We start from the raw sequence: 14,195 nt of genomic DNA on the forward strand, positions 1-14,195 counted from the left end.
ACCTCATTTTCACAACAACAAAAATGTTGATCAGAGTTGGTTTCCTTGTTAGGCCCTTTCCGAAAATATACAAATTTTTTTCATTTCCCCGAGATCCTTTTTTAACTCCCTAATGTAGCATATAAGTTAGATAGGGCTAAACAGCCTCGCCTACTCCCTATATACAGGAATAAAAAGGCATTAGCTGATATGTAGCATATAATATTATTCCTACACTCTTAGTGAAGTATAAATATTCTTACCTCTTGCAGTTCTATTTCACACACAATTTACTAATTTTTGTACCAGAGAAAGAAGTTTCTTCTACTACTTCCTAAACAACATATCTAAGATGAGCTCTTCGTGTTAAGCCACTTTACAGTTTCAAATTTCACCAAATTGGTTTTTCCATAGTAATCCGGTGCCCTTAAGAAGACAGAAGATGAAACCTTCCATTCAGCGTTTCCTCGAACATTCAATTAGAATGTTGTCAATTGCAATATATTCTTGTATTTACCAAATACTTATTGACAATCTCAACTCCTCCAGTTTAAAGACTCACAGTTCTACAATTCCTTTTTGGAATTTTCTATTAATATTCTCCCGATTGTCATGTAAAACATCAAAACTTCCTAAGAGCAAAATTCTCCGGTCTGCATTCTTAAACTTCCATTCTCTCTCTCTCTCTCTTTGTTTTTCTTGTTACCCCGATAATGAACGCTATCTCTGTCAGCTGTCAATCACCCATCGAACTCCTCAGCATGAGCACTCCGTGTAAATGACAAGCAACAAGTTATGTATAATGGCTGACATGCTGTCTCCGTTAGCATAAATAGAACACCTAAACAAACCACCACAAATACCTCAACACTTAACAATTTTAAATTACAATAAAAAAATTGAAAGTGATCACGACTATCAAAATCTAGTAAGTACATCCATTTTACAAATGCTTTACATTTCATTTTGACAATAATAGTATCAATAACAGGCACATTGCAAGTGCTGATATAGATGTTATGAATCCAAAACTAATAATATACGAGGGTGGTCTGAAAAGTTCTTGGCCATGGCCAGAGATGGCAACACTATTGGCATTTTTTTTTTTTCTACGTTGGTACATCTGTCATAAGCATCCATGTGAAATTGTAAGTCATTCTATCAAGTAGTTTGTTTTATACAACTGTCTGAAGCAAAAGTGTTGTCTGTATCCCTTGAAATGAATAAAATTGAGTATCGTGCGGTTATAAAATTCTTTGTAAAAGAAGATTTAATGCCAAAAGAAATTCATTCGAAGTTCATAAAGGTTTATGGGAACCCTTCTCCTTCATTTTCAACAATTAAGAAATGGGCTGCTGAGTTTTAAACGTGGTCTTACCAACCAGTCTTGAAGATGATTCAAGTGAAGGACATCCAAAAAGTGTGACAACACCAGCAATCATTGATCAAGTGCACGATACGATATTGGATGACCAGTGAGTCAAAATGCGTGAAATTGCTGAGATTATAGGCATTTCAAAAGAACGTGTAGGATATATGTTGCATGAAGAATTGCAAATGAAAAAGCTTTGCACAAGATGGGTGCTGCGCTTGCTCATAGCAGATCAAAAACGCACTTGCATGAAAATCTCTGATCAGTGCTTGGAGCAGTAACAAGAATAAAACAGATTTTGTGCATCGATTTATTACTATGGATGAGACTTGGATTCACAATTTGTTTACACTTGGATAAAGGATTAAACCAGGAATATAACTTCTTGATCTTTAATTTATAGTATAACCAAGTGAAAAAAACTTTCAATTTCTGTGACAGGTCAATAGTTAAACACATCAGTCTTTGCACCACCAGCTTTGTGCAGTAGGATTATCATCAGAATCCAAACAGCAGTCAAAACAGTTGACAGAAACCAGTTATTCAGCGCCAAAGAAGACAAAGTCAGTTCCATTAGCAGGAAAGGTCAAGGCATCAGTGTTTTGGGATGCTAAAGGCATTTTGTTTATTAATTATCATGAACAGGGTAAAACTATAACCGGGGAATATTATTCCAATCTTTTAACCAGACTGGACAAAAAAATTCATGAGAAAAGATCCGGTTTGCATAAGAAAAAAAATCATCTTTCCATCAGGACAATGCACCTGCCCACAAAGGTGTTTTGGCAATAAGAAAATTAAGGGATCTCCACTACGAATTGTTGGAACATCCATCCTATTCCCCAGATTTGGCTCCCTCTGACTTCTATCTCTTCCCAAAACTAAAACTATTCCTCACTGGTCAGCATTTTTCTTTGAATCAAGAGATGATTGCAGCTGTAGAGGAGTATTTTGCAGATCTTACTGAGAACCACTACAGGGACGGGATAATGGTGCTGGAGCATCGCTGGAATAAATGTATTAGTCTTAAGGGAGATTATGTTGAAAAATAAAAATAATTTTGAAATTATAAATTCGTTTTTTCCATTGTTAGAACTTTTCAGACCACCCTCTTACTAACAGAGAAATAATTGTAACAAGATTCATAATTATAAGTATGATTATAATAAATTTAGTTTAATCCTTTATCCAAGTGTGAGCAAACAAAGTTTACACCTGAAAATATCTTCAGGACTGAGGTAAGGTAGTACAACACCAGGCAACTCGTAGCAAAGGTGGACCAAGCTACCATCACTCCTATCTCAGTATCTACCATAATGCAAAACACATCTCCTTGTGGATATGTATAATGTTATGCTTTAAGGGAAGGGCCACTACCCAGACCAGTTTCAACTTTTATTGAGGTCACGTCAGTGGTAGCCAGGCCCGGAGGTGGAGATACCAAGGCAGAAGCAATGGAGAGGTCATCTTTACCTATAGGAGTTGCCATAAGGTGTGCCACCTTATTATTAAATTACTCTGGATTTAGAGAAGGATGTTGGAAGTTTATTTTGCACTTGGTTAGACTATAATAAATTTAGTTTAATCCTTTATCCAAGTGTGAACAAACAAAGTTTGCGCCTGAAATTATCTTCAGGACTGAGGTAAGGTAGTACAACACCAGCCAACTTGCTACGAGTTTACCAGGCAATTTTCGTTCATACCAAGCTTTTGTATGATGTAAAGAGTAGGTACTTTTCCAATCAATTTGGTGTAGGGAAGTTGTGGCAAACCTATGGCACGCGTGCCAGGGGTGGCACACCCGAGAATTTTGCTGGCACATCAGCAATTTACATATGATATCCTTTTATACGCTTATAAATTATTCAGCCTTTTTTTTTAATTATTACAATACGTACAAGTTAAATTTTGTTTTACAGGAGAAAGCAGCTATGAAGACATGAATTTGATTGGTGCGGTATTAACAAAAGATCACGCGACCCAAAGACAAATGGAACCGACAATTTTTGAGTTGAAATGCTAATTCTCTTCAACCGAATTCCATAACATCTGCAACTGTCATAACAACATTCACTATATATTTCTTAGTTTTAAGACATTCACGACAGGGTGTCATTTTTCGTTCCGACAGAACTTCTCATTACCGGCAGGCTCAACTCACACAAAGTTTCAACCCATGATTGGTTTTTATTGCCTTGTTTGCGTTTGAGCTGGAAGGGGAACTCACACAAGCATTATATGGCATGTTTCAATTCATGGTAGAATTTTATTTGAAGTTAGCCTCTGTGATCTGTCATAATGACATCGAGAATTTCAAATGCAATCAAACAAACACTTATTTCCTTTAATTGAAAAATTGGACAATAGTTTTAGTTAGATACTGTGTTTCCGGTGCAACTTATGGTTTTGCTTGCCTATACAGCATAGTTTCTGTGAGAGGGGGTACATGTGATTCATTAGTTAGGCAGCGTTTTTATTCCAGCTGTCTCTAATTGCACTATTTGTTGAGAAATATATTACACAGACTGCAAAAGCCTCTGTATCTTATTCAGGGATACAATAAAACAATAATTTTTTTCCCTTGCATCTACAGTATATAATGGCTGTTGGGAGGACGTGTTGTTTTTTGTGTGGGAGGTATAATATGCAAAACCTTTTAATGCGTTTTTTCATAAAGTGAAATCAGAGGTGCCAATTATACGCGAGGACAAGTTATATTTGGCGGTAAGCATTCGTCGACATCCTTCTGCTGCTTCCCCTGCTCCGCTGACTTCTATGGTGAGTTACAATACATAAATATTTTTCTCACTACCGTTTTTTTTTTTTTTTTTTTCAAACCAACATCATTAAAATCAATTTAATAATACAATAATCAATTTTAATACTGAATAATATTATACATTTTTGGTGATCAGAATGGGATATGTCAATGAAACTTACCAGAAGTTAATTTAATGATGTTGGCCTGAGGAAACTACAATATTGTAGCATTAGGCCGGTGGTAGAATCATATTAAAAATGAAGATATTAGAAAGGAACTTGGCATTATTAGCATTCAAGAATTTGTCAGCAGGGATAATCTAAAGTGGTATGGCCACTTAAATAGAATGGATGAAGAAATGTTAGCAAAACAGGTGCTTGATGCTGAGATGGCAGGAAAGACCAATGTCTAGGTGGACTGATTCAGACAGAGGTGCCTTAGAATCACAAACTATTAGATATGACAATATGGGAGTGGTCACAAGTAAAAGACTGATTTGGAGGAAAATCATGGATAGGAGATTCATAATAATGTAAACTTAATTATGTAGTGCTGTAACCTGAAAACCCTTTGTACGTATCAGGAAATGGATGAATATGATTTTTTTTTTTTTTTTTTTTTTGAAAAACCTGGATTGAATTCCTGTCTATAATGTGACGAACCTTTATAAAGGCTTTTCAGGTGAATATAAGTTGGATGGCTTTATAAAGTGACAGAGTATTCTTTTTTTCTTTACAGCCAGAAAGCAAACTGGACAGCCAGAGAACATACTCAATGAACAGTAATAATATGCTGGAATCATAGTTTTAGTTGCTTCATTCTTCCATTCAATCCACGCTATCATATTTAGACATCAGTAGAATGTATTAGGGAAAGCTTATTCAGGATAGTATAAACTTCTATGACTCGTTTTTGGCTAAGGGGGCAAAATAAATATAGAAATAAATTAAGAAACTGTTCTAAAATATTAATTATTAATAATGACAACACCTCCAGTTATTTATAACTTATTTAAGACTTATTAAAAAAATTACTTATTCAATTACTTATTAAAATTACTCATTACTTAATAAAAGTTTATTAAATGATTCCTAAACAATTAATAATTTTTATTAATGATAATTAATAAAATGATACAAAAATGATAATGATAAATTATTACATGATTACTAATTTAATTAACTAAAAAAAATATCATTCACTAAGACATACCTTTATCTTCAGAATTAAGAGTGTTATTCACTTGACTCTTTATGCGATGTAGATGGATAAAGAGCTGAAAGAATACAACAAAAATAATTTTGTTAATATCAAGCCATCATTCCTGGTGTAATATTATTCAACAGCTCATGAAAGTGAAGGCTGAAGAACATTTGAAAACGATCTCATTCCCTTTCACTATTATTATGATAAAACTGTGCTATCTTACCTTTTTGGAAACCCCTCATAAATATACACTGGTTTCCAAAATCTAAGTAACATCGAATCTGGTTATCATATGCGTGTGTGTGTGTGTGTATAACCAGATGCCACTCATCAAATCCTGCATAGGCATGGATGTTTGTGATTGTCTTCCACCTGCATACATTAATTCATACAAGTGAATAAACATTCTCTCAAGATGGAGTGGATCACCACTGAGAAGTAGATCCAACCCTCCCACAATGGGGGAGACCTAGTGCTTTTTTTACTGGCGGTACACAACGGTACACAGTACCGCACCTTTTTTCCTAAGCTTTTAAAAATTTGCAATTTATTGACAGCAAAATGTATTATAAATATTTCGGTAGATGGTACTATGTTCATGAATTGAATTTTCAGTTTTGATTACTCATAAGTTGGTACCATGCTTTCCTGTTTCATAGGTTGGTACGCAACCAGAAACAGGAAGTCGTGTTCACTTCCAATTGCTTCCAACATCAGTTTATCAGTTCTATATTCACTCTGCAACAGGCATGTGTTCACATGAGTTTTGAATTAATCTAAGTTAAATCAGTGCAATCATTGTTCAAAATGAGTAAAATAAGTAGTTACTTTATGCCAATGAGTAAAAAAAACGAAGGCTGAAGAAGCAGAAATTGCTGAATCTACTTGTGATCCTGTAAAACAGAAAACTAGCACCAAAAATAAACTTGGTGAAGAGGATCACAAAACCAAGACCGAAGATCCATGTGTTCAAAAGGAAGCAGATTCTGATAATGATTGGCCCGAATGTTGGACACTTTTGCAGAAAAATGACTTCTGCGAGAGAAACAAGTAGCTGTATATCAAGAATAAAATGTTGGGCTCTAAAGTGTGACGTGATGTCGGAAGTCTTACCGTCGATAAACACATTGGAACAAAAATTTCAGCAGAGTGGGCAAATAGTAAAATCAGTCATTTTGGAGAATCTTGCAAACAACAGTTAATGTCATTAAGAAAAAAGATTTATGATCATAAGGAGAGTGCAGCACAAAACATGCCAAAAAAATAAAATCGAAAGCAAAAAATGAAACATTAGAGAAAGTTTTTCTAAATACTTTGTCTCATAATAAAGACGTAACAGGAAAAGTGTTTCGAACTACTTACAAAGTTGCGAGGAGAAATCAATCATTTAACAACTTTGAAGATGAAATAAATTTAAAGGAACTTAATGGCCTAAACCGATATATTCTTCATTCTGCAAATGCTTGCATTAAGATTGTGAGCCATATCGCAAATGAAATGAAAAAAACATTAACAGACAATATAGCGAACTCCAAGAACAAAATATCATTACTTATTGATGAATCGACAACTGCGAGTAATACAACGACATTGATTGTTATTGTTCATGTAGTTCTTCCTGAACTTTCGGCTCCTGCGAGTCTTTTCCTAGATTTGATCGAATTATCAGATATAACTGCTAGAGGAATTCTAAACTCTTTAATTAGTCGTCTTGAGTGTATAGGATTATCTGAAGATTACTTAAAGGAGTATTTATTGTCTGTAACTTGTGATGGTGCAGCCGTGTTGTTTGGTGTGTTCAAAGGAATTAAGCTCCACAAAAATGAAAGACACAGTCCTGCAATAAGTTCATCTGCTTTCTATAAAAGTCTGAAAGAAACTGTTGGAAAGCGTCTGCTTGAAGAAGATGATGCTGATTTGCCTGAATGTGTTAAGATTTTAGATTCCAAGTATTGACCAGAAAATCCTGGAAAGCATCTGATGTTTCGTGAAGCTGAAATTAAAAAGTTAGCACACAAATTTCACTTAAATGAATGAGAAGAAGTTCGTAGTTTCTGTGAATATCTTCAAGAAAATAAGGTATCCCAGACATACTACTTCCTCTAAAGCACACTTTGGGCACAATTGCAATATCTTCCAGTGAATGTGAAAGGGGTTTCTCTCAGATGAATCTTATAATAACTTTATCTAGGTCATCTCTGCTTGTATGGACAACTTCTGCACTGATGTTCATCAGGATAGTAGGACCTCCTCTCACTCAGTTCAACCCTAGAAAATATGGGGAATCATGGCTGCTCCAAGGTTGTCATTCTGCAGTTGATACCAAAAGCAAGAAGCGATCTAGAGACGATGAGAGTATATCGAAGGATATGTTAAAAGTGTGGAAGTTGCTGTAAAAACATCTTCATGGTGAGTACTGGCACCTTTTTTTTTCCAGGAAAAAAAGCACTGGAGAGACCTTTACCCCTGCAGTGGGGAAAAGTTACAGGCTGTTAAAAAAAAAAAAATATATATATATAATTCATGACTTATTTTTCACAGTATTAACAACACCACAAACACTTTTATCAACAAAGATGTTTTATTAACGCTTATATTTCGCTGATTTTCAACTCAGCATCATCAGAGTACAACACACATGTAAACGCGACAGTGAGTGAGTGAAACAATATAATTGCAAAAGACAAAAGATCTAAAGTCCTATTTTTGGCGGCCTCTAACGGGGAAAAAAAAAAAAAAGAAAACTTGCAGTTATCCAGGAGTTTTTCTTAGGATAACCGTCTCTCAAATTAATGCAACCATATTTGTTAAGGTTGGGAGAATTCTTCAAAGCCATTGCTGACTCAAAAAATAATCTTTCAGATCTATAACGACTCCTAAATAGCACATTCGTTTTCCTCCATCTAATCCTGTGTGAAGGAGTGTCCAAAGCGTGGTCTGCCAGTCCCGACTTGCCATAGTAATAGTAGCGAATGTATCTTTCATGTTCTTCCAGGCGGATGTTCGCTGATCTTCCTGTTTTCCTCGGCCTGGTTGGCCGAGTGGTTAGCGTATCTGTTCTCCAGCCAAAAGGCTGCGGGTTCGAATCCCGCCATGGCATGGATGTTTGTGATTGTCTGTGAAAGTACTAGTTGTGGTAGTCGGCGATAGATGCCGTTGGTGTTAGATGATGAAGGTTGGTGGAATAGTGTGATGAAGAGTTGTAGAGTAGATGCCCTCCCTCGATGAGTCTTTGGACTCCCTGGAGGTGTTATGTAATAATAATAATTATTAATAAACTAAATGAGTGGCACTGCCAGCAGCATATGCCAGGAGTGGGCAAGTTCTTTGGTAATAAGAGTCACATATAATACTTTTCATACATTTCTGAATATTCAAGAGCTGCAGAAAATATTATTTTAAAATTGTATTTATAAATAATAAAAAATATGGCTATATAGTAGTCCTGCTCACCAAAGAAGAATATATTTAATCTCTTGGAAGTTTTTTCCCACTTGGTTAGACTATAATAAATTTAGTTTAATCCTTTATCCAAGTGTAAGCAAACAAAGTTTGCGCCTGAAGTTTAATCTCTACTCGTTGAAGGCTTTGATTGAGTCTCCATTTGTACAGTTAAAATATAGCTGGAAGGATGTCAAAGCTGCTCTAAGAAGCTCAGTGAAGTCGATGTTAGTGAGGATAGCACGATATTTTGACTTTTTGATATTTATTGTTGCAGAGAAGAGAGATCCACAGCAGTAAGTTGTCCCAAAACCAGAGCGTATTCGGAAGTCAGTTTTCTGAAGATTAGGATACTTTGCTTCTGGGATTTGTTTCCAAAAGTCAGTTACAGATGAGCTTTTATGTACTAGCTCATAAAAGCTCATCTTACTGCAGCTCAATAAGCTCTGTCTCTATTGAAGCAACATCCACGGTAAAAGGTGCAACAACAGGACATCCATCATTGAGGACATCAATCACAAAAGGATTCACAAGAAATTCAAAACATGGCCTTGACTTAATTTAAGGCTTTAACTTTTTTAGTTTCTCAAACCTATTCTCAAAATCATTATAAAGTGTTTATAAGTTTCCTTCATATTGTTTCAGTTTACTGTCTTTAATTTCAGCATCAGGAAAAGCAGTTATTCTTAATTTAAGGTTGGGAAAGTGCTCAAATTTCTTTGTTGCCAGATCTCTGAAAAAGCTTTATTTTATTCTGAAAACTGATTGGATAAGTTCTGTAATCACTTTGTTCCTTCCTTGAAGTGCCAGATTTAAATACTGGAGGTCTTGCACTACATCTGTAAAGAACATCAGATACTGTACCCATCCATGATCTTCTAGTTGTGGGTATTTCTTTTTCTTTTCTTTCATGAAAGCTATGATTGGTTCAGAAAGAGTAACAAACTTATTCAGAAGACTGGTATTTGACAGTCCCTCTTACAATACAGTAGAATGAAGGGTCACTTGGATTTTATTCAAGCCTCTGGCTTTTCAATAAAATTTCTAAATTTATGGTGTGTTTTTGCAGTTGTCCAAATGAAATTCACAATTTCTAAAACGCAATTTATGACATTGTGAAACTTGAAGTGTTTGCTTACTAAATGCTCACGGTGAATGATACAATGAATAGACATTCAGAATAGTTGAAATCATGTGTTGATTTCCCAACTAGGCCAGTATTTTGACCTACCACAGCTGGTGCTCTGTCTGTTTCAATGCTAAGAAATTCATGCAATGTTAGTTGAACATTTAATAAAGATTTGTAAAGTGCATTTTTGATGTCAATACCTTTTGTGGTTTCCTTTAACTTGACTGTAAGATAGTTTACTTCAAGCAATATTCCAAGCTATAACAAAAACTAGCTTCAGTAGCCAAATCACTTTGCTTACAGAGGGAAAAATAGGCTACTTTGTTGAGTGACTAAATTATATTTGAAATGTTTCATCTTGTTTATTCATAGTTTTGATTCAGGAGGAAATGCAGATGCAAACTTTTTATGATTACATTCATGGTGGCGCTTTAAATTACTGACTTTAAAGTGGCCTGATGGTTGTATGACAGATAAGACACAGAGCCTTTTCCCCCTTAAGTAAAAGCAAAATCATCCTCCCATTGTTGCTCTTCCCTTTTCTTGTTCATATTTCCATTTTATACTCTTCTTTTCCTCAGTCATTTTAAACAAGGGTTTTATAACTTTCATTAAAATCAACCTTAAGTATTTATTAATCAGAAAAGTACTTATCTACACCACACTACACTAGTTATGTTCTGCTACCACCACAAGCACATAACTTATGTGTATGGCATGAAGACTATGATGCAGAGTCCAGGCAACAGAGGCAATGGGTAATGCAGTGATCATAGTAGTCACTTTTCGAACTAATTTTGGCAGGAGCAACATAGACCATCAAATGTCAAAACACTTTTGCCAACCAAATATGATAATAAAATCCACGTTACCAACCCTTTTGACTAGTACCATTTAAAAGCTAAAAATTTAAAGCTTCAAAATATCTGTTTTTTACTTATCTTTTCATTTACAAAATAAAATATTCTAATATTGGTAGATACTATACTACTATAGATTACACAGTCCAACACAATTTTTGCTCACTTTTATATGAGACTTGTTTTTTACTAATTTGGGTGCGCTGATTTCAAATATCAAACCCATTTTTCTCTATCACGTCAGGTTTTTCCTCTATGGCATTTTCTTTTTGCTAATTTGTAAGTTTTTGATAGTTTTAAGGAGGCAGTACTATTTAGAGGATCAAAAAAATCTATTTTTTAATATTATTTTCTTCAAGTATGTACTTTTAAAAATCTGTTCCACTTTTTATCAAGAAATTCGATCGTGTAAGAACCTGTGTAAGAACCTGCAATGGCATGTGCTGGCACTTTGAATGCGAGAGAGGCCGATAATTAGATACATAACTACTTAACAATATTCATTAAAAATTACAAGAATATTTATAAAAAAATAACAATTTTACTAACACATGAGTTTCAGGGAATAAATTTTTCTTTGTAGCAATTTCTGCTGTGTGTTCTGTTTTGGCAATCCCTTTGAATACTCCAACAGTAGTCGGCCATGGGTTTCAAATGAGAAGCCCATCTTCCTTGGTACCGATCTTCCATAGTTTTTAAGTCTTGATGAAATCTTTCGCCTTGTTCATCGCATACAGCACCTAAATTCTCGGGAAATCTATCAAGATGATATAGGAAATGAAGCTTTATGCTCATGTTGCAACCTAGGCACTGGAAATTTTCAAGCATTGTTTCCACTAGATCTTTGTAATTGCATGCTTTTTTGTTTCCAAGAAAATTATTCGCAACCATCGTAAATGAAGTCCAGGCCTCTTTCTCAATTTCGTTCATAGAGTTGATGAAATTTGGGTCTCTCATTAAAGTTCTAATTTGGGGTCCATCAAATACACTGGCTTTAATTTTTTCATAACTAATTTGTGGAAATTTTTCACATATGTATTGGAAACAGTCACCTTGTAAATCTAAAGCTTTAACATACTGCTTCATAAGACCTAGTTTGATGTGTAGAGGTGGAAAAATGATTTTTTCTCTGTTGATTAAAGGTTGATTTATAACATTCTGTTCTCCAACATTTAAGGATATTCTAAGAGGCCAATGTTTCTGACTCCAGTGTTGGTTTCTAGCTCGACTATCCCAGAAGCATAGAAAACACGGAAACTTTGTATATCCTCTTTGAAAGCCAAGTAAAAAGTTCACCATTTTAAGATCCACACAGATGATCCAGTTATGGTCTGTATATTTTAATAACTTCAGAACCTTTTTAATGTCCTCATATGTTTCCTTTAAGTGGACTGAATAGCCAATAGGAATTGAGTCATATACATTCCCATTGTGTAGCAAGACACACTTAAGACTTCTGCTTGAACTGTCGATAAATAAACGCCACTCATTTGGATGATATTGTACAACACTCATTTCAGTGACACGTTTCAGTGGCAGGTACGAATGATTTGAAAGGAGATAAAATGGAAATGATAGAAGACCTGAATGAATTGTTTGAGGTAGCAAAAGAAAAGAGTGAGAGAGTTAAAATGATTAGTCTTTTGCCACGGTATGACAGTGAAATGTTTAAAAGGAGGGCTATAATTGCAAATGACTTTATGCGTGGGTTATGTATGACGAGTGGTGTGGAATTTGTGGATGTGTGGAGTGAGTTTGATGGGCGAAAGGATCTATATAAGATGGATGGCTTGCATTTGAATGGTTATGGTGTAAGAAGACTTGAGAAAGTGTTGCTGAATGTAGTGGATGTGCAAATTCAGGGAAACTAGATTTGTTAGGGGGGGGGGAGTAGAGATACAGTCCTTATGGAGGCAGTTGAATGTAAGAATGAATATAATATGCCAGAGCAAATAAGGACAACAAATCTCAGTGGGATAGTTAATATAAGGCATCAAGGTGGGGTAGGGGCTAATGGGGGTCTTAAATTCATGTACACTAATACTAGGAGTATTAGGAACAAGAAGGAAGAGTTTTTGGCCATGGTTGGCACTTCCAGACCACAGGTTATAGGTATTAGTGAAACATGGCTGACTGTAGATGATATAACTAGTGGGATTGAATGTGATGGGTATAGTGTGTTCAGGAATGACAGAGAGAATAAAATGGGGGGAGGAGTATTGTTGATGATAGCTGATGAGCTCCAGCCAAGGAGAATAGAAGTTGAATTGCAGGATAGAGAAAAGAGCACATTTGAGGCCATTTGGTGTGAGATTGTGGCTAGCAGAACTAAATATACAATTGGGTGCTGCTATAGACCAGGTGATGGAAAAGATGGTGGTGACAGTATGCACAAGCAAATAGAAGAAATGGGTGGAAGGAGGGTGATTATTATGGGAGATTTCAACTATGGTCGCATTGATTGGAGTGAGGAGAGGACACACGGGAGGAAGGAACTGGATTTTATGCGGTTATTAAGGGATAACTATCTGCGACAGCATGTAATGGAAAATACTAGGGGTCAGAGAGTGCTTGACCTAGTAATTACATCTGAGGATTTGGCTGTAACAAATATGACCACATTGCCACCAATCGGTGAGAGTGATCATAGGGTCTTAACTTGGGAGGTGGCTAAAGGTGTAGAATTTTCAATTAAGACAGGGTACATGTGGAATTATCGGGCGGGAAAGTATGACAAGCTTAGGAGTTTGATTGGTTCAGTGCCATGGCATGTACAACTGCAAGGACTAGAAGTTGATAGTGCATGGGAGGTAGTTAAGAAGTGCTTGCATGAAGCAATGGCTGACTGTATACCTAGAGTCCGAATAATAAATCAAGTAGGGGTTAAATGGATGAATAACACCATTAAGCTTGAGTTGCAAAAAAAGAAACAACTATGGAGGGAATTTAAGGAGAAGGGTGACCGGCAGGCACATGAACGGTATAAAGCGCAGGCCAGAAGGGTGACGAGTGTGGTAAGAAAAGCAAAAGAGGATTACGAAAGAACATTGGCCATGCAGGCTAAAGAGAATCCTAAACAGTTTTTTAGATATGTAGCAAGTAAAAGAAAAAATGTACATGGCAGATTGATTTTAAAGAATGCCGATGGTAGGGAGGTAACTGAATCAGTTGAGATAGTTGAGTTACTGAGTGAGCACTTTGCAAAAGTATATCATCCAGGTGGTGACATTGCAGAAACGAATAAACCAGTAGATTATACGGGAATTGTGGTTAATGAAGTGGAGGTGAGTAGTCTATTGCATAACCTCAATGTCAATACATCTGTGGGATTGGATGGTATACCAGCTCGTGTTGTACGAGAAGCAGCTAAAGAATTGTCAGTACCCTTGACCATTTTGTTTAATTTGAGTCTCGGGTCTGGGTTAGTCCCGAGCGGGTGGAAAGAGG

At 35.8% G+C, this 14,195-nt stretch overlaps 1 protein-coding gene across 8 annotated transcripts in view; it reads right to left on the reverse strand.

Moving 5' to 3' along the window:
- The window catches only part of Rint1 (RAD50 interactor 1), a 221,506-nt gene that overhangs the window by 87,133 nt on the left and 120,178 nt on the right, over positions 1-14,195 (reverse strand). For all 8 annotated transcript variants that reach the window (XM_090390551.1, XM_090390554.1, XM_090390556.1 and 5 more), the window contains exon 11: positions 5,325-5,388. In XM_090390551.1, the coding sequence (XP_090246677.1) occupies positions 5,325-5,388 (64 nt within the window). The remainder of the gene's footprint in view (positions 1-5,324; positions 5,389-14,195) is intronic.

This window comes from Typopeltis vanoorti, chromosome 3 (assembly GCF_054136105.1).
Source record: "Typopeltis vanoorti isolate ZY-2024b chromosome 3, IOZ_Tvanoo_1.0, whole genome shotgun sequence".
Taxonomy (NCBI): Eukaryota; Metazoa; Arthropoda; class Arachnida; order Uropygi; family Thelyphonidae; genus Typopeltis; species Typopeltis vanoorti.